This window comes from Heteronotia binoei, chromosome 8 (genome assembly GCF_032191835.1).
Source record: "Heteronotia binoei isolate CCM8104 ecotype False Entrance Well chromosome 8, APGP_CSIRO_Hbin_v1, whole genome shotgun sequence".
NCBI lineage: Eukaryota > Metazoa > Chordata > Lepidosauria > Squamata > Gekkonidae > Heteronotia > Heteronotia binoei.
Window position 1 is genome coordinate 61438346 of NC_083230.1, and position 22169 is coordinate 61460514.

At 39.9% G+C, this 22169-nt stretch overlaps 1 protein-coding gene across 2 annotated transcripts in view; it reads left to right on the forward strand.

Annotated features, from left to right (window-relative positions):
• Window positions 1–22169, forward strand: part of TMTC2 (transmembrane O-mannosyltransferase targeting cadherins 2) — a 372311-nt gene that overhangs the window by 282894 nt on the left and 67248 nt on the right. For both annotated transcript variants that reach the window (XM_060245144.1, XM_060245145.1), the window contains exons 5-7: window positions 8377–8462; window positions 9310–9494; window positions 10475–10553. In XM_060245144.1, the coding sequence (XP_060101127.1) occupies window positions 8377–8462; window positions 9310–9494; window positions 10475–10553 (350 nt within the window). The remainder of the gene's footprint in view (window positions 1–8376; window positions 8463–9309; window positions 9495–10474; window positions 10554–22169) is intronic.

Genomic DNA, 22169 nt, shown 5'->3' on the forward strand with positions numbered 1-22169 from the left:
GCCAGTCAGTCTCATTTCAATACCAGGAAAGTTGGTAGAAACCATTATCAAGGACAGAATGAGTAGGCACACTGATGAACACAAGTTATTGAGGAATACTCAGCATGGGTTCTGTAAGGGAAGCTCTTGCTTCACTAACCTGTTACATTTCTTTGAGGGGGTGAACAAACATGTAGACAAAGGAGACACAATTGATGTTATTTACCTTGACTTCCAGAAAGCTTTTGATAAAGTTCCTCATCAAAGGCTCCTTTGTAAGCTTGAGTGTCATGGAGTAAAAGGACAGGTCCTCTTGTGGATCAAAAACTGGCTAATTAATAGGAAGCAGAGAGTGAGTATAAATGGGCAGTCTTTGCAGTGGAGGACGGTAAGCAGTGGGGTGCCGCAGGGCTCAGTACTGGGTCCCATGCTCTTTAACTTGTTCATAAATGATTTAGAGTTGGGAGTAAGCAGTGAAGTGGCCAAGTTTGCAGATGACACTAAATTGTTCAGAGTGGTGAGAACCAGAGAGGCACTCCAAAGGGATCTGTTGAGGCTGGGTGAGTGGGCGTCAACGTGGCAGATGCGGTTCAATGTGGCCAAGTGCAAAGTAATGCACTTTGGGGCCAAGAATCCCAGCTACAAATACAAGTTGATGGGTTGTGAACTGGCAGAGACTGACCAAGAGAGAGATCTTGGGATTGTGGTAGATAACTCACTGAAAATGTCAAGACAGTCTGTGACTGCAATAAAAAAGGCCAACGCCATGCTGGGAATTATTAGGAAGGGAATTGAAAACAAATCAGCCAGTATCATAATGCCCCTGTAAATTGATGGTGTGGTCTCATTTGGAATACTGTGTACAGTTCTGGTCACCGCACCTCAAAAAGTATATTATAGCACTGGAAAAAGTGCAGAAAAGGGCAACTAAAATGATTGGCCTTATCCAACATGGCTTCTCTTATGTTCCCTTTGTTCTTCAAATTTTCTAAACCTCTGATTTGTTCATCTTGACTTTACAGGGGGAAATTACTCTATATGACCCATAGCCACCTGTACACTGAACTGTTCACCTTCAAATTTCTCAAACCTCTGAGTCACCTTCTCAATTTTACCTGTTTGGGGCGTGTGTGAGGTTACCATGGTTACTTTCTTTAAAATAAACAGTTTTATAGATTCTCAACTGTTCTTTCTGCTTTAAAAATGGTAGTGTAATTTGATCCCATTTACATTTTTGTGGAGTTTTGATGTTTTCAGTGAGGGGTATTTTTGTTGCAATTCCATATTTTACTCTCCTTTGCCCTGCATTCTGAAGGAAATTATTCTTGAGGCCAGATTTTTTTTTCTTAGTAGCTAATGTCATGGCTGAGAGAGCGATCAGGTTTCCATTGTTTTTTGCTGTAATGTGGGATCATTTTGACCCCATGGCAAAGTAGTATAGTTGGGTTTTTTCCCACTTGGGAGAATTAAAAGGTAGAATTGGAACTTAAAGTTAAACTACTTAACTTTAATATTTTGTATGTCACAGAAAAATGCATAGAATGGCAAAGATCAATCAAATGGGCACTGCAATTTGAGTACGCAGGATCCCCCCGCATTGCCTGAACAAGAAGCTCTCAGTAATGTGCTTCACTGTTGTTAGCTAAAGTTCATTACAAAGTATATTTTCTTTTGAAAATCCCCTCTTTAATTATTTACCAGAATTCAAATTTGCCCTTGCATCTGCTCTTCATTGTGCATCTATATGAATTTTAAATAGCTTGTGAAACAGATGTAAAATGGTTTTTATCCTGAAACAGAAGGGAGAAATAAATCTGCATTGCCTCAGTGGATGCCAATATTAAAGCTTTTAATAAAAAAGAAAATTAGTTGAAGTCCTCTAATAAAGAGATCAGAATTTTTTTTAAAAAAAATTCAAGTGATATAATGTTTTGCAACAATGATATTCTGTGCACTGAAAAAAATACTTAATTGTATCAACTGAAAAAAAAATACTTAATTGTATCAGTATGGGCAAGCAATTCAGAACAGTAGAGCTTTCCCAAAACTGGAAGGATTATAAACTGAATGTGACTTATTTATTTTCAGTATTTCCAAACCTTTACTTTAAGTATTCATTTTTTTTATTATGTTAAGGATGTTATTATGTGTGGTTCTGATTGGCAAAAAAGACTAGATTCCTCCTCAAGTTATAGACTGACACTAGGTAGGTGTTGGTTTGGTGGTTCCTCGTGATATGTCACATTAATAAATAACCCAGTACTGGAGCAATTCCACGGAGACCATTCATTTTCAGGTATGCCTGAGTATTGAATGAAATGTTTTTGTGATTATCCATGCCAAAGAGCAGTTATATTCAGTCTATGGCTTCTAGGAATGTGATGCAAAGGCAGGTCATAGAAAACCAATTCTGAACATATCTTGCTTTTAAAGCCCTATGTAGTTGCCATAAGTCAGTTGCCACTTGACAGCAAAAAAAAGAGGGAGAGAGAGTGAACCTCATGGGAGACCTTAAAGTTCAAAATTTGTCTGAATTTCAGTCTTTTCTCAATCTATGCGAACAGCAATACAAAAGAGGCAAGCCTGCTGCATCAGAGTTGTTACAGTCCTGTGCAACTAGTATATGAATTCAGCTCTGGTCCCTGCTGGGAATGAACTAACAACAGTTTCACAATTTTTGTCTTGAATATTTTTCCCCCCGACACCCATGTTTAGCTAATTTATTGCACAATACTATGGTTCTGTTTTATTTATTTATTTATTTGGTTAGCTGATTTCTGTTCTGCCCTTTCCCACAAAGGGACTCAGGGTGGAGTACAACATGTCAACAATAACAGTAATAAATCACAGTGATTAATTAATAAAAACAAGCCACTAAAACCATAAAATCAATCTGCAATAATTGTACAATTTCAGCAAGAGGCAGCTCTGGCACAATAAAGTAAAGCAATGCTACACCAGTAGGCCGGATAAGAGGTGGAATGACACAACAAGAGACACTGGGTTAGATGTATTATGGACATCCGTTGCCTCACCCAAAGACCTGGCAGAACAGCCCTGTTGTACAGGCCCTATGAAAGGATAGTAACTCATGTAGCACCAAATTAATTTGATGGTTTTAACTAGATGGTTTTAATGTAGGATAACAATATGTTTATATAGGGTTGCCAAGTCCAATTCAAGAAATATCTGGGGACTTTGGGGGTGGAGCCAGGAGACTTTGGGGGTGGAGCCAGGAGACATTAGGGGTGGAGCCAAGATCAAGGCTGTGACGACCCTGAAGGGGGGGAGGGCCTCCAAACCAGGGGATCCCCTGCCCCTACTTGGGGATTGGCAACCCTACCGGCCAGCAGGGAAGGCGAGGAGGCAGCCAGGCCAATCTTTCCCAATCTCCTCGCCTCAAACAGTGGCCCCCAACACATTCGATTCCCTCCCTCGCAATTGGCGTTGCCAAGCAACCCCCTGAGGAGGGCAGGTGAAGAGGGGAGGAGTTGAGGCGTACCAGGGCGGAGAGGAGGGGTCGCTGCTGCTCTCTCGGGTTTACCTGGGCTCTGAGGGCTGGTGACTGGGCAGCTTGGCTCTGGGGGTGGTGGGTGGCGGCGGCGCGACGTCTCCCCTTCTTCTTCTGGGGCCTCCCCGCGGGCTCAAGCCTCGGTTTAGTGAAGGCGGCGGCGATTCCACTACTGCTGCGTGCGCGCACCACGACGACAGCAGCCTCCTCCTTTTTCTTCCCCCTCCTTTTGCCTTTCTCAACCCCCCTTCCTTCTGCCTTCTCCTCCTCCCGCCACAGCTCAGTTCAGCGCCGCCGCCTCCTTCTCCGGCGGAGAAGCGAAGCTCGTCCCCCTTGCTCCTCAAGCGTTGCTGCTCAGGGTCCTAGAAGGACCCAGATTCGGGGCTCGCCACGCTTCTCCATAGCTGCTCCTCAGGCTGAGCCCATCTCGGAGGAGCAGCTATGGAGAAGAGGCGGCAGCTGCGCAGCGGCGTCGCCCGCTCCTTGGCGCCGTATCCCACCCTTCCCCCGCTTCCATTTTTTGGGGGGGCGGGGGAAGAGGCTGGAAAAACTGGGGTCCCCCGCCAGGGCGGGAGGGTTGGGACCCCTATGTTTATATGATCTGTAATATGTTTTGTATACACCTTGTTTTAACAGTTAAAATGTAGCAGTTAAAATGTAGCAGTTAAAACAGTTAAAATGTTATGCTGTGTGAGCAGCCCTGAGCCTGCTCTGGCGGGGAGGGCGGGATACAAATTAAAGATTATTATTATTATTATTTAGGATCCTGATCTCTGCTAGGAGCTTGTTTCACCAGACCAGAGCCAGGGCACAGAAGGCCCTGGCCATGGTTGAGGCAAGACAGACATCCCTCAGGTCGGGGATAACCAGCAGATGTTGATTAGTTGAATGTAGAGAACTTTGGGGCACATATGGGGAGAGGCAGTCCCGTAAGTATGCTGGTCCCAGGCCACACAGGGCTTTAAATGTCAGTACTAAAACCTTGAAGCGAATATGTGAATCTCAATAGCCAGTGCAGTTGACGTAATGCCAGCTATATGCTTTTCCAGAAAGGCAATGCAGTTAGCCAGCATGCCACAACATTTTGCACCAGCTGGAGTTTCCAGATTAGCCTCAAGGGCAAGCCCATGTAGAGTGAGTTACAGTAGTCCAGCCTGGAAGTGACCATTGCGTGGGTCACTGTTGCTAAGTCCTGAGGGGAGAGATAGGGTGCTAGCTGTCTGATCTGCTGCAGATGGTAAAAAGCAGATCTGGCAACCACAGTGACATGGGCCTCCATGGAAAGTGAGGCATCCAAAGTCACTTCCAGGCTCTTCACCTTCTGGGCTAGCACAAGTGGTGCACCGTCTAGGGCTGGGAGCCAGATATCCAATTATATTCCACCTTGGCTCAGGTACAGGACCTCTGATTTAGTTAGATTATGTTTCAGTCAGCTGCATTGCAACCATCCAGCCACAGCTCCTAATGCCTCAGCCAGATAATCTGGGTAGAATCTGGACAGCCATCCATCAACAGATAGAACTGGATGTCATCTACATATTGGTGACAAGATTTTGGGCTAAATGAGCAAGGAGAGCACATATAGATATTAAACATCATCATTGAGAGAAAAGCCCCCTGTGGCACACCACATTCAAGTGGGTGTTGCCTGGAGGTCTGCTCGCCAAGTACCACCCTTTGTCCCCGACCCCAGAGAAAGGAGAAAAACCGCTGTAAGGCAATTCGCTGAACTCCAATGTTGGCGAGGCAGTGTAATCCTGTTTTGTGTTAGTGTGTATATCCCAGATAAGGGATGACAACATAATTTTAAAATTGATACCTTACTATTTATTGGGTATTATAAAGTTGTCTATGCTTGACATGCTGGCTCAAATGGTTTGTGGTTAGAGCAGCTTTAAAACAAAACAAACATTGCAAGGCAAGGTAGTCAAGAGGAAGAAGGTTTTGTAAATTGGGTCTTAGTATATTTATGAACTGGGACCTGCAAGTCACGGGGGTGGGGGTGGTGTCCAATTATCTTCTTCACTGGCTCAACATCAATTCCTTTGGAACCAACAACCTCTCTCAGCTTCACAAGCAGACACTGGGAGCAGGATACTTGCTCACTTGCCTGCCCATCCCTCATTCTGCTTGCCTGCTGCCCTGCCTCCCTGCTATTATGCCCATCTATCTCCCCCATCTATTCCTTTCCTGCTATTATTCCCTCTTTCTCCTTATGCTCTTCCTGCTGTGCCCATGCATCTGTCCTTCGCACACCAGGCCCCCTTCCCACCAATCTGATTCCCCTCCTTTCTCACCACTGACATTACTCTGCTTGCCCAGCCAGGTGCCTTTTACCTCTTCAGTACTCTGTTGCCTGTTTCCAAGCATCATTCTCCCATCATTTTCTGCTTTTTGCTCAGTAGAAGCACCTGGACCTCTTCCTTCACTTGCTCATCCATAGCTTCACTGCCACCTAGCTGAAGTGACAGAGGGTGGTAAGTCCAGCAATACCTCAGAGGTGGTGGCGGGGCTGTTGTTGGTGCTGGATTTCTAGGCTTTTCTGAAAACCTGCAGGGTCCTTCAAGTTTGAAGAAATATCTGTTTTCTGTCAACATGTCCCCGATCAATGAATTTAAATATCCGCAGATGGGACCGTGTGTTGACTATTAAATATATTACATACCTTGATACACCCATTCATCCGTCTGTCAAGAAAATACTGTGTGCGTGCACATTTACCATTAGCTTCAGCAGCTTTGTACAAGTATACAGATTGCATAACTGAATTGTGAATGAATTTGAAAACGTGAAGGTGGCTGAATGCAATGCAGCTAAGAAGGAACGTAGAAATAAAGATCAATATAGATCTTGGTGTAAGGATGTTTTCTGTTTTGAAACATTTTCCTCTAGTTGCCTTTTGTTTTTGTTTTGTAACATTATCCACTGATTCAATCCCTAGGATTTTATTTACCACCATTTTACTGCTTGAATGCAGTAATGTTAAGTAGCGTTATGCTACCCTTAGCATTCATTTTCTCTGCGTCCCCTTTTTGTGTTTTTCATTGTATATTGTCAAAGCTCCTTTTTTACATTTGTTTGATGCATTTGTATCCTACACTCTCTAGCAGGTTAGTAGGTTAGTTCTTGAGATGGTTTACAAAGAGATAAAAAGTACAAGAAGCAGATAAAGTAGACATATCTATAAATACAGTGAAAACAGCTTTAACAATTTTGAAGCCCAGCAGATCTAATAGTATTGATATCAAAACCAAGTATCTTAACACCAAAAAATCAAACAGCATAATATATGTAAAAAATGCAAGTAGTATAAAATGCATCTATCAGTAGGAGGTACACAGTACAACAGAAATAAGGGAAACTGAAATAATGTCTGAGAGGAGGGTAAATAAATTTTGATGTAGCACCAAAAGGAGAAGTATTTGTGCTAGCTGGGGGATACCACAGCTGGGGCATCATAGTGAAGAAGTCCTTGACTTTTACCACATTATCAGTCACTCTACCTTTGGACTTCTGCCCTCCGCAGCTCAACCGATCAATTCCCCTACCAGTTGCTATGCAGCCACATTTTGATTCATGTCTCCCTCTAATTCCCCCCTGCATCTTCCTGATCTTGTTTTTCAAAGATCAGGAAGATGTGGGGGGAATTGGAGGGAGACACAAATCAAAATGAGACCATGCAGCAACTGGTAGGGGAAAGCAGAAGCCCGAGGGCAGAGTGACTGCTACTGTGGAAAAGGTACTTCTCATTTCTGCATCCATCATCCCTGGAAGCATGCACAGGAGATCACAATTTCCAAAGATGATTTCAGTGAATTAACATCTTTGAATGGAAAATCAAAGATTTTTTAGCTTCGAAGATCTTTAATCATAAACTCTAAAACAGAGACATCATTGTATTTGGCTCGAGGCCTGTTAGCTTGATGAATAACTGGAGAATGTTTTTTGTGTCTGATGACTTGTTTTTGTTCTACTTGCTTTAATGTGGAATTAAGTGGACATTGAGTACCATTGATTGGGAGGGAAGGAGAGTAGAAGTATTTTAAATAAATAATCATATACAACTGTAGAAATAAATCATCATATACAACTGTTAAAATTTTCTCTGCAAAAATAAATGATCAACCTAACATCTTAGGAAGCTGCTTCTGTATTTTCTACTTCAACTATCTCAAGGCCAAGTTTATAGGAATTCACATTTTCCAGTTTTGCTTTTGGTTCTTCTTGTTTGTGTTTCTATTTTTATTTATTTGCTTTATTCATACCTGGTTTTTCTCCTCAGTGGGGGACCCAAAGTAGCTTAAATTGTTCTCTTGCAATCCATTTTGTCCCCACAGCTGTCTGAAAGTATGTGTCTGGCTTAAAGTCACTTAGCAAGCTTCCATGACAGAGTGGGGTTTGACATCTGAGCCTTTCGGGGTCAAGCTAGATGTAATGGCATCCTTGTGTCTGCCATAGGATCACTGCCACCATTTTGAAGTGATTTAAAATGCCATGAGGGCCTGATCTGCAGGTTGAGGAGCTTTTGTTTCCACCCTGTGCCTTGAGGTGCCAAAATGGCCACACATGCATGTGCACACCCATGGCTGTTTCAGCACTTTGAAAAGGCCACCTCAGCCCACTAAACTGTGATTGTGCCCTTGTGTCACTTTTAAATCAGTTTAAAATGGTCATGACATCCCTGTGGTGGATATGAGGATGCGGTCAAATCTGGTTTGTCCCCCAGATCTTAATCTGACACTCTTAAAACCTGCACCACACTGGCTCTAGAGAACCTTGTCAGTACTTAGGCCAGTAAATCTGGTGGGTTTTTTTTTGGGGGGGGGGGTATTCATAATTTTCTATTGAATGATCTTACTTTCTGTTTTTTTCTCTTTTAAAATTAGGGGGTTGCTGCTGCAGGAAAGCAGCAGATTCTCAGAAGCTCTACATTACTATAAATTGGCCATTGGAAGCAGACCTACTTTAGCTTGTAAGTAACACTGTATGCTCATTTGTTTTTAAAAAGATTTTTATCTCCTGCTCTGTTATAAAAACCACTTTTGGGTGTGACACTTCTAGTATTTGTTTAATCTGCAGTGAATTAATTCCCTTCTATGGGAGGAAAGGGATTTTTCTTCACACACATACAAGGAATCTAATTCAGATTGTATGACATGATAGCTTTGTTGTTCATTAGGACCCTTATGCCTTCAAGTAGTCACTGGATTGCAGCTCTTCTTCCAGAAAAGAATAGGAATGCCTCATCATATATTGCAGGGGTGGCCAACGGTAGCTCTCCAGATGTTTTTTTTGCCTACAACTCCCATCAGCCCCAGCCAGCATGGTCGATGGCTGGGACTGATGGGAGTTGTAGGCAAAAAACTGGAGAGCTACTGTTGGCCACCCCTGATATATTGTAAATTCTCTAGAGATGGAATGTCATTTAGAGAAGTTAGAATGCCTGACATTCCAAACCCATTTTAGAAACCCAGATTATTGAATTGTTTCAGCTATCATTTGTTTAAATAAGAAAAGGTCATAGTTGGTAGAGTTTTTATATGTTTGCAGTGGCAGCTGTTAATTTACATCTGGATTTTGGGAGCAGCAACACTGATTGCTGTGGAATGGCTACTATGCTATTTTGTTCAAAATATTCATTGTAGCCCAGTGTTCAGCAACTGAAGAATTTGACCATATTAGAGATATCAAATGACCAGTCTAGTTTTGAAGGAAGTACTAGCCACTGCAGCTGTCACAGTTTTGATTGCTTGAACCCAACGAAATGAATGTTTGTGTGTATAAAATTATTGTGTAATATTTTTTTTTCCATCTCACAGCTGCCTATTTAAATACTGGTATCATCTTGATGAACCAAGGAAAGGCAGAAGATGCCAGGAGGACATTTTTAAAGTGTTCAGAAATCCCTGATGAAAATTTAAAAGATCCCCATGCTCACAAGAGCTCTGTCACCAGCTGCCTTTACAATCTGGGAAAACTCTACCATGAACAGGGACAGTATGAGGTGAGACTATCCCTCCCTCTAAATCCAAAGCACATACAATAATTGCTTAAGTGTTTGATTTGTTAAATGTTAGAAATAATTTCAACTGATTATATGGATAACCTTCACAGAACAACTGTGCAGTAGATTTGTTTTATGTACTATGGAAAATAATCCAGAATTGTGTAGCACAGTTCAGGTAATTTGCTTTCTAAAAGAGATTTTCACTGTTGGGACCCTTTCTAGCAACTGTCATGTTTCCAAATGCTACTAGTTCCAAGTGATTGTACCTTGAGATTTATCAAGCCACACGTTTCTGAGCCATGCTAGTTATACTTCATGGTTGTTATTGTTTTAATTGAGGAAAGAAAAACTCGGTTTGTGCTAAAAGTATTACTTTTAAAAAACTTCAAAGTAGAATGCTCAAAGGAGAATGTCATACAGAATAGTGAGAATGAAAATAAATTTCAAGCTGTCATTTAACAGCCATGAAATAGACTATTTTATCTGATTGTACATGGCTTAAGTGAAGCTTCTTTTATTATATTATGTACTTATTCTTCATATTCATCTTACCTTTTTGTTTGGAATAATATGTTGCATAATGGGAATTTGTGTGTATTAGATTGAAATATATCATTAAATGTTGATTAGAATTGCAGTGCAAAATTACAAAAATACTCATGTGTAGTTAAACACTAGTTTGTATTTTGTCTAATTCTACAGAATTTTAAATGTAGGATAAAGAGTCTTTGAAAATTGTCAGACATTCCATTTTCCCATTCTCCAGTGAGACGGTGAATAATGTAAATCATTCTGAGTAGAATTGTTGAGGAGATTCACCTCATTTGTTGCCTTCTTTTTATAAATGGGAAGTGTGATCTTCCTCATGATTAATGAGGACCACTGTGCATTTTTTGCCTATTGAATTTGCATATAAAAATTACTTCTGAAGTCACAGGGTTCCCAAAATGATTTTTCCCTCTACTTTTTCATATTAGGATGCCCTCACAGTTTACAAAGAAGCAATACAGAAGATGCCAAGGCAGTTTGCACCACAGAGCTTGTACAACATGATGGGTGAGTACAAAGCCAACATTGTGAAAACAAAACTCAGGATGCTCACAATCAAAGTTTTATTAGACCCATGGGATTACCCAAATGCAGGGTTTTATGACTGGTAATATTAGGAATTTCTTTCTAGAAATTATTGATATTTAATTTGAGAAAACACTAATTTTATCGCCGTCTGATTAGCACTGAATGCAAAGAAGAATATCTAATTTAAATACCTTTGGTTGGTCTTTAAAAATGTTTTTTTTTAAGAATAGTACAGATTTAAACTCAGCACAACAATTAGTATTAATGGATTATTTAAAGTAGTGTAACTGCAGTCAAAAATATTAAAAATAGTGTTAGGATGCCCAGCACTATTTCTGTTCCTGTTTTCCATCAAAAACTTAATCAATGAAGGGCACTGGGTGATATGTTATACTGGAACTTACAACAGCTTACAACAAATAAAAGTGCAATCAAATGCAATTTAAATATGCTCCAGAATCAAATAGGCCAGTTATCCAAGGTCCCAGAGCATGAGCCACAGGCTAATTGCCAGGAACCCTTTGTCTTGTGCTTCTTGGTCATACCCAAGATAATATACTTAAGATAGGAAAAGCAAATAGGAGCACATTGAAGACACTGCAGTTGTCAGTGGTTTTCCTCTCAGTCTGTTTTCCCTGCACCTTCCAGATGCTTGCCAGTGGTTTCCCTACTAAGCACACTTTCTTCAGTGCTATCACACTGTCTTCCTTGTATGTACATAATTGCACAGTTGTTTCCAGCAGGTTAAAAAGAATCCCTATGATGGGACTCCCATTTCTAATTGGAGTATATAGTCCAAGTGTCTCTAATTAACACTGGGATCTTTGTCAGATGGTGGGCCTCAGTAGATATCCAACCATAATACCCTTATGTTGGTCCACACTTAATGTTATACTTCACCTTTTGAACATATAATGAACTATCAGCTTAGATCATCTGCAAGAATACAGAGACGGTAACAGCAAAATTGGTCATGTACTACTAAGGCATTTTCAGCCACCTGTAGTTTGATCCACAATTAGATTTCAGAATTTTTGTTTGCTTTTTCTTTGTGAAGAAAAGAGGGGACTGCACCAAGGCAAACAAAGATGAAAAGCAAAATGGTGCAAAGGAAAGTATCTTTAATGATTGTATGCATTTTGCGTGCAGCTTTGTTGGGGGAATCTACCAAAATAATACAAATATCAAAAATATATTTAATACATCATTTCAAAAGCAATTCAAACATTAAAAAAACACAGGACGATTTCACAGAGCACATGCAGAATGCAATTCATAATGAGTTATTAATATTAAGACAACTGAACCAGCATTAACATCCACTAAATATTACATAATCACAAGGAATTCTTTATTTAAATTGTGCAAAAACCTTACCAGACTTCTAGATTCTTTCAGTTCCATTCCCATATATGCACTTTAGTAGAGAAAGCTGCCTAGGCTTGTCTTGGCTCTTATCTACATGAGTGTCAGTTAGGATAAATTCTCATTTAACCCATTAGGGTGCAGAATTTTCAGTTTCAAAATCCAATCAGCTTCTTTTCTCAATAATTCTATTATAATGTCTGTTACATTTAAATATAACCCAAAATAAAAAGTCTGTGGGTTTGTGATTGTGCTCTAAGAACTATTCCACTAGTGGAGCACTAGTTCTTTTATGTGATGTATTGCTTTTTTATGTTCAGCGAGTCTAAATTTAAGAGGCCTGCTTGTCTTGCCTATATACGTTTTTCCACAATTCTTTCCCTTATGCCACTTACAGTAGCTTTGTGATTTTACTTTTTATTGTTTAGGCTGAGAAAAGATTTTCACTCCAAATTACCAAATTCTGATTAGCACTTCAGCTGTGTAAAGATTTTGCTCCATCTGTTCCCAGTTGGCTTTTACCTTGCCAGCCTGGCCAGCTAGTTCCTACTTAAAATTTAGCTACCAATTTAGTGTTAAAATAGCATGATATTTTTGGCCTCTGCTGTACTCAAAGGTATTATGGCTATTCATATCTCATGTGTTCAAAAATGTGCACAGTACAGAAAGCTGTACAGTGAATTTGGTCTCTAGCATTTATTTGGCCAGGTGTGCTTGAATCAAGTTAAGGAAACCATATGTTTGGCCCTTTACCAAGGGAAATAATGCTATCAGTCTTTTTCATGCAATGAAACAGCATTACTATAGAATGATAGTTTTAAACTTCTTATCAGGCTAATTATTTAAAATTATGTGTAGTGTACATTTTCCATTTTTGGCACTCACCTTTAACAAGTCTGCATGAGGGTAATGTAGATTAATTTGGTCGACATTGGGATATGCAATACAAAAGCTAAAGGCCAACTCAGCTGCATTAAATGGGCAATGTATTTAGTTTTAAAGCATCAATTAAAACTCAGGGTCAAAAGAAATAATGGTCCTTATGGAACATTGAATACTTCAGTGCCAAAATTAGGATTGCTTTAGGAATCAGTCTTACTTCTAGATGTATTTCAGTATTTTGGAAATATAATATCATGCAGTTGGTTGTGTTGCATTTCTCTTAAAACTACACAAAACCACCTGCTAGAGTAATTCCTGTGTCAACCAGCTTTGTGGTATAAATGTAAGATGGAGTATTAAGACTTTGTTTTAACATTGAAAGGTAAGAGAAGAAAGGTTAAAATCAATCTGCTGGTATTTCAGGTTGGCAGTTACAACATCTTTTGTAATTGCATTCCTCCAAGAAGCAGTTAAATATCTGTTCTTCAGATATAATTTGCATAAATTAGCTAGGTAATATTTTGACTGTGTTTGTCATTGCTTACAATCTGCTAAACATATGAACATATGAAGCTGCCTTATATTGAGTCAGACCCTGGGTCCATCAAAAATCGGTATCGTGTACTCAGACTGGCAGTGGCTCTCCAGGGTCTCAAGCTGAGGTTTTTCATGCCTAATTGCCTGGACCCTTTTTAGTTGGAGATGCCAGGGATTGAACCTGGGACCTCCTGCTTCCCAAGCAGATGCTCTACCACTGAACCACTGTCCCTTCCTTAGATGCACAGAATGTCATGTTTGCATGTAATGAGGATGGGATGTCAAACTGCTGTGAGACACAGCTGTATCCAGGCACTTTTTTAAAAGGTAAAGAGAAATTCACAAAGACAGCCCACACAGGGCACAATATAGGTTTCTCCAGCCTCATACCCAGTGGCTCAGGAACCACATGTGGCTCTTTGGCATGCCACCTGTGGCTCTTCTGAGCACTGTTTCCCAATGTGGTATATGCCCCATGTTTCAGGAAAGTGGGCAAGGCCTTTGCACAGTGATGGCTTATAGTCTATCTTGAAACAGCCATCATCTGAGAAATGGATAAGCTGCCACCCTCCCTGAAGTGCAGGCCTCATGACAGGGCTAACAGTATACATGGCTCTTTGGGTTGATGGCATATGCATGAGTGTCTCTCCATGAGCCGCAGCCTCAGTAACACTACTCCTACTGTCTGTGTATACTAGGTCTGAAGACACAGAAGGCCATAATACCACTAATATGGATTCTGGCACTTCAAGGTAGCACTTTGGTATACTGAAGTAGATTTTAAGGAGCTGTGGACTCTAGAAGGAAAAGCATACTGTGATCCGTTGACCACAAAAGAATGGCCATTTTATTTTATGGTTACCATGTAATCCAACAAATTTTAAAAACAACAACCCTAGAACATATATCTGGATGGCCACAATACATGCAATTGGCTCACTTGAGTCTGATCAGCTTTGTAACTTAGCAATGACAGATCTTTCATAAGATTGGTTTTGTATTATAAATCATTAGGAATGTCTGTGATTTTATTATTCAGTAAAAATAAGCTAAACAAACTGTGCATGCCATTAAATAATAGGTCTAGGGTTCCTCTGTCTAGCCTGTCTTCTTTTTAACTGTATTTTATTTTTTAAGTATATGCAGGAAGGAATGTTGATTCACTTAGAGCCATAGTAATTATGCTTTCTGCTTTATTTGCTGTGAGCCGATATATTTAAAATGTATAGTCTAGTTCTCTAAGTAGAGATCAGTGCCCCAATTTTGTCCACAATTGGTTCAGTCTCAAGATTTTGCAGCCTTATGTTCTAACAATCATTCTTTTTCTTGTTGAAATTGATTAATTTAGGATTTTCATTTCATGTATCAAGTTACCTTCTTTTGCCCTGACCTGGATAGCCCAGGTAAGCCCAATCTCGCCAGATCTCAGAAGTTAAGCAGGGCCAACTCTGGCAAGTATTTGGATGTGCGATCTCCAGAGAATACCAGAGTCTGGAGGCAGGGGCAGGCTGTCAAGCTATTTCTCTGAATGTCTTCCATGCTCCAGTAGGAGTTGCCAGAGGTAATTGTAATTTCCAGGCATGGGCAAACACAAAATGCAAAAAATCCCACCCCCCACAAAAAAAAATTACCCTCTTTTTTATATTCTGTTGAGGCCAATTAACTAAGCTCCAAATTGATTGGGTGTCTGGATCCATCAATAGCTACTTAGCCGAAATAAATGAAAATTGATTCTGTTAACACTTACAAATTAGATTTGCGAACTTGATCTACTTCTTCAGCATCTCTTAAAGGTGAGATTGAGGTGTTTTTGTTAGGTGACCAAATCACATGGCTAAGCTATACAATGCATGCCATTTTTATATGTGAATCATAAAATATATACATCCATTTACATTTCTCTTTATTGTTCAAATGCGCACATTTAGTAATAAAGCATTTTAGGTCAAGGCCTAAGGAGGTGTGTTTCATGCTACCATTTACACATTTGGGTTGTAAATTTAATTAATAAGTGTATGGTCAGCCAAGAAAAATCTACTGTACTCATTTTTAATCCCCTTTTACTTAATAGACATAAGACCTGATTTAGTAATTATCGTTATGGCATGTGGTGCATGTGGGTGAGTCCCATACCACACAGTTAGATCTCTGCAAACAGTAATAATAAAAATATTACTTAGCGTCAAGGCATTTTCCATTGGGGGTCTTGCCTGGCACATAAAGGAATGATATCATTTGTCTAATGCACATGGTTTCTATTTAAAGACATTTTAAAGTTTTATACATTAACCATACCGCACAGAAATGGATTCCGCTGCACAGTAGTAATGTGAAATTCAAGCCTCACTGTTTTTAATTATCATTTGACCCACATCAAATTTATGTAGATGTTTGTAAAAGAAGATATTACTATGAGTTAATTAAGGATACCCTGGCATGGTGGACATGCATTCAAGTAGTAGTTGCATGTGCTTGCCTGACTATTTCAGTGACTGAGGCAGTTCCTTATGTGCATCTGTGTTCAGAAGATCACTCAGCAATAAACTGAAACAGATTCCTCACTAGCAGTTTCTCCACCCCTGGATTTCTGCTTTCAATGGCTCAAGCAATCAATTCCCCACCAGTTGCTGCATGGAAACATTCTGACCCATGGCTCCCTCCAGTTTTCCCTGAGGCTTCCTGATCTCCAAAAAACAAGATCAAGAAGCCTCAGGAAAAATTGGAGGGAGCCACGGGTCAAAATGTGCCCACACAGCAACTGGTGGGGAATCAGTCACTTGAGTCATGGAAAGCAGAAGCCTGGAGGTGGTGCAACTGCTAGTGAGGAATCGGTGTGTACAACCAGATACTTGCACAAAGCCAGTTCATGCATTTGTAATGGAGCTACAGCTATTTTTAATCCCAGTTTAAAAATTTGTATCTCAGTAAACTTAATATTCACCCTTCAAATACAACCTTACAAATCCACCAGACTTGTTAATATTCCATGGAAATTATTACTAGCTTATCTGACAGGACACCCTTAATTCATCTAGAGCAGCATGAAAAGTTAACCCCCCCCCCAAAAAAAAAATACCACGTAACTTTAGAAAGCACAGGCTAGTCCAAATCTCAACAGATCTCAGATGCTAAACAGGTTAGTATTTGGATGGGAGATAATCGACGAATACCAGGGTTGCTATGCAGAGGCAAACCATCCCCAAACATTTCTTGTGTTGAAAACCCTATGGGGTTGTCATAAACAAGCTGTGACTTGACGGCACCCCGCCCCCACCAACAAACTTTAGAAATCCTGTTTGATTACTTAGAGACAGCCCTTTCCATCACCAAAGGACTAGCTATTTGCAAGTCTCCAGCGATGTAGTCTTTGCTTGCATTCCTTGCATGCTTCAAGCTAGTATTAAATAATTCACTCCAGTATTCTTCACTGTTAAGGTTATTTCCATAGTGTTTAATGTTTCATGGATAGTTTATGAGCAAACACGTTGGGTTAAGTGTTCTGTGGGTCACTGTATATTTTTGTCCAAGCCAAATGGTATTTGTGGAATGTTTTTCATTCTGTATATGCTTGAAACTAGCCTTAGAATCATAGAGTTGGAAGGGGCCTCCAGGGTCTTCTAGTCACAATGTAGGAAATTCACAAATACCTATCCCCACATAAAGCCCAGTGACACCTGCTGCATGCGCAGAAGATGGAAAATAACAACAACTCTCCAACATTCCTGGCAAAACCGTCCGGGAGGAAAATTGCTGCCTGACCTCAAAGTGGCAAATAGCATTTTCCTGGGTGTGTAAGAAAGAGCCAAGTGAACTAATCCCTTATGCAACCCTTCCTGCCCTTGAACTATAAAAACACAGGAATGAACAAAAAATGACCCTTTAGGGATAGTTCTTTTATCTAGAACATTATGCTGTCAGTCAGGTTATGTAAATCCAGATATCCTTAGATTTTTTTTTCCACTGAGAAATGAAATAAAATGTAATAGGAAAGGAAAGGTCCCCTGTGCAAGCAGCAGTCGTTTCCAGCTCTGGGGTGACGTTGCTTTCACAATGTTTTCACAGCAGACTTTTTACAGGGTGGTTTGCCATTGCCATCCCCAGTCTTTTACACTTTTCCCCCAGCAAGCTGGGTACTCATTTTACTGACCTCGGAAGGATGGAAGGCTGAGTCAACCTTGGACCAGCTACTTGAATCCAGCTTCTGCCAGAATCGAACTTAGGTTGTGAGCAGAGAGTTCAGACCACAGTACTGCAGTACTGCTTTAACACTCTGTGCCATGGGGCCGCTTAAAATGTGATAACCTCTTTCTTAAATATCCTTTTAAATGCTAAGGATATTCAATTAGTATGCTAAACAAGGTGTCTCATTGTAGCCACTGCCTGCATAGCTAATCTTTTTAATTATATAATATTTTTGTCTAGCATAATTAATCTCTTGGTATTCCTTTGAGGAATAAAATTTTCTTCTTTTATGATATAATTTCAATACTATAGCATTATGTTTTGATCACAGGGGCCTGGAGATACATTATGAAAACTCATGCAGTTCTGCTTGAGACAGTTATAGAAGTCTCACAATTGATCTTTCTCTGTTATGTGAACCACTTTAAAAAGATTAAAGCTATCATTAATCTCAATATGTTTGTTGATGCAAGACAAGTTCAAAGCTCCATTACATCCACTATTCATATCTTTGTACTTAGACTTTAAAAGAAATTGTGAACAGGAAAAGTGCAAGCAAAAATATTGTATCACATAACATTATTGCTCTTTTTGCTGGGTGTGTTGCCTAGATCCAGCTAGAAGCACTGTATGTCTCTGTTCTCTGGGCAAGTTGCCCCTAGCTGAATCATGTGCTCTGTTAGATTCTGACCATGGATTCCCTCATCTGATAAAATAGCCAGTACCTCAAGTTCTTTAAAAAAAAACACTAAAATGCCAAATATTCACTAAGGAACAGTCATCTGGATTAATCTCCCCTCTTCTTTACTGAACAAACAGGATGTTAATGCTTTATGAAAAACTCTGTGCACAGCTCCAACTCAAACTTTGGATTAGGGGTGCCTGTTAAAATTAGTTTTATTTTAAAAGTTTATATTTCTTTGTTTGCTGCAAGTAAGTTAAAAACAAGGCAAAACCATGAAAAACTTAACTAAGATTCAAATATTACAAAGTCTCAATAAATATAACCAAATCCATGTAGTCTCAGTTGTCTTAATTTCTAACAAAATCAAAATACAGTCTATAAGTTCAAAAAAACCCTGCAAAATTCATAGAAAGCCATAGTGCTTCTTTCATCCAATTCCCATTAAAGTGCTTGTGCTTGAGCAAATCAGGGTTCATTCATAACCTGAACATTCCCAACCTAAAGAATTCAGGCTTGGATGGTTAAAAATACACCTCCGCACCAACTCTAACAGAGTTCGCCAGCTTTGAATTCCATTTCCAAGACCTTTCTCAAAGTGGGGATTGATATTGTCCTATGTTTCAATTTCATTCAAACCTATGTAGATAATGTATTTCTTATATTCAGTTCTTATTAAATTATCATAAAAATCCAATAGTAGAAAACTTATCAACTACAAATATCATGAAGTTTCACAAGCGTATCCTTTGGAGAATGATGTTTCAACTAACTCATGAGATACATAATCATTATACCTAGCACAATGCAGACCAATTAGTAGCACCTGTAACAGTTCCTAAAGGGATATACAAAAGACTAGGATTACATCCAGAACAGCTATAACTTCTTGACACTATAACAGAAAGTACAAATAATTAATGCAATTGCTTAGATTTGCAGAGGCAAGGGTTTTTAACTTGAAGATGCAAAATGTTTCCTCTTGTAGTAAAATCTTTTGCACATTGTTAACAGCATCACAATTATCTTTATATTTGAAGGTTACCCCCCCCCCCTTAAAAAACCTCTCATGTCATCTATAGAATAGTTAAACTCCATATAGTGGGATATGAGGGATGCCGCCATAACTTTGTGTTTTATTTGAGAGCGATGATCCAAGAACAATGTCTTAACTGGGTGTGTTGTGCTGCCCACATACAATTTTTGACAGGAATACACCACATTGTGCCTATTACAATTGCTGAAGGATTTTAAAGGGACAGTAACGTTGAAATGCACAAGAGAAAATTTCTGAATTTCTAATGCCAGTTGGCACACCAAACAACTCCCACAGTGCAGATGCCCTGTTGCCTGAGATGTTTCTGCTCCTTTCCTAACTGTGCCAGAATGAACCACAAGATCTTTAGTGTTCTTGGTGTGTTTAAGCCTTACAAGGAGTAAAGACTCACACCTGGGTATTTCACTTAGTAAGTGCAAAAGTTTAAGTACAGTCCTATGTATAGAGTTAGAAAATGGTGTAAAATTGAAGGCATGTGTAATGCCCCTATGTTTAACCTTTTCCGATATGTTAAATAAACTTACCTTTTCCATGGAGTCTGCCTTGTTTCTTGCCCGTTAAATGACACCCAGGCGATATCCCCTCATTCTAAAATCTTTAGTCATGATTTTACCATTTCTAGCATAATGATGATGTTGAGTATGATTTAATTTTACTAGGAGGAAATGACTATATGGCAAATTCCTCTTCAAGAGGGATGATGAAAAAGACTAATAATGCAGACAGGAACTTCTGTCAGTTTTCTTTTAAAAGATCTTCATAGCTAATGCGTCATTTTTAGTCTGGTAAACTGACATATCTAAGATTGAAACAGTCTCACTTGTCAGTCTTACCAGAAAACTTGATGTTGTTATGAATATTATTCATCCATGTCAAAAGTCCATTTGTGTGTTCATTACTTTGAAGGATCAGAAACAGGTCATCTATATAATACTTATAAATGAAAATGGAGTCATAAAATGGGTTGTTATTAAGGATGGGCACAAACCAAACCATGAATCCTGATTCATGCTAAAAATGGCCAGTTCATGGTTCATTCCAAACTGGTTTGTCTGATCCTGCTGAACCTGAACATGTACAGCCTTTTTTCATGCCATGTTGTTTGGTTTATGTTTGCTTCATTTTTCCAGACAGCCTGGTGCCAGCATGATTCCCCAGCCCCTGCACTTCTGGTCAGTTTCCAGTGAAACTGATTAGAAATGGCAGCTCCACTCTCCCCAGGCCTCTGTGCTTTTGGTCAATTTCCAGTGAAACTGACTAGAAGCAGCAGATCTGCTCTCCCCAGGCCCCCTGCAGCTTCTAGTCAGTTTCACTGGAAACTGAACAAAAGTGCAGGGAGCTGGGGAGAGTGGAGTTGCTGCTTCTAGTCAGTTTCCAAGTTTCCTGAGGGTGAAACAGACCAGAAGCTGCAGGGTGTCTTCCCGTTCTTTCCCCAGCTTGACATACTCCTAGAAGAGCAGTTTATTGGGGGCACTTGCTTTGGAAGGCTGTAGCTTAGCCCCACAAAATCCAATTTGCACCAAACTTGGAGAGAAGGTAGAGGAGAGACCACTGAAGAGTTTGGCATCTCAAGACCACTTGGGGGCCATTCTACACCTTCCTGAACCAAACAAACCATGAATGGTTTCAGAAAGTGAAAAAACACAAACAAAACTGAACCACCAATTCAGGCAACCCAATGAATCATGAAACAAAATGTGCCACCATTTTTGCATTACATGCCCATCCCTAATTATTATCCTTGTTGCAAATCAACTCATGTTCCATTAACACATGGAATTAATTGCCACAGGAGGTGGTGGCGGCTGCAAGCGTGGACAGCTTCAACAGGGGACTGAATAAACATATGGAGCAGAGGTCCATCAGTGGGTATTAGCCACAGCATATTGTTGTAACTCTCTGTCTGGGGCAGTAATGCTCTATATTCTTGATGCTTGCGGAGGGGCACAGTGGGAGGACTTCTAGTGTCATGGCCCCACTGACGGACCTCCTGATGGTGCCTGGGTGTTTTTGCCACTGTGTGACACAGAGTGTTAGACTGGATGGGCCATTGGCACGATCCAACATGGCTTCTCTCTTATGTTCTTATGTAATCTTGCCATTAAGAGGTAAGCCCCCTGGATTGAAAGGGAAAAAAGCTACCTTCAAATTTAAATGATTATTTTCAAAAATAAAATCAATTTCAAGTTTAAAATGGTAGGGGTTGAGGAAGAGGGTTGATCCAAAACATCCTTCAACACTTGATGTGCCTCCTCTAACGGTATGTTTGTATATAAGCAGACTACATCTAGAGTAATAAGGACAGCTCCAGAAGAAATGTGCATACCCTCCAATTTGGAGGTGAAGTCCCCCATGTCTTGAATATATGATTTTGTTTTTAATACAAAAGACTGCAGGAAGTGATCTATATACTTCAACAAGGGCTCCAATAATGCATTTGAACCTAAAATTATAGGTCTCCCTGGAGATGAAAATCCAGGTTTATAGGTTTTTGGAAAAGTGCACAGTCTGGGGATCCTGGAATGCTCATTGTATAAGAACATACGTAGCTTATTAAAAATTAACGTATGTCCAGTTTTTCCACTTAATTCAGCACAATTCTAGTGATGTCAGCAATATGATTAGTAGGATTGTGACCTACAGGTCTGTAATGGTCCCTATCAGAAAGTTGTCTTTGTATAGCATATATTTTAGACATGGGGGATTCATCTAATTTAAGCTGGCAAAGTGGCTTTTCTTCTAAATGGTTTCAAATAAGTTACATTATTCTGATGTTTTTATCAATAAATCAACATCAGCCATGGTCCACCTCAGATCTGAACCTAAAGGCCAAACTAGATGATGCCATGGATGCCGCCGCCAGTTTACCTGTGCATTTACAAACACCATG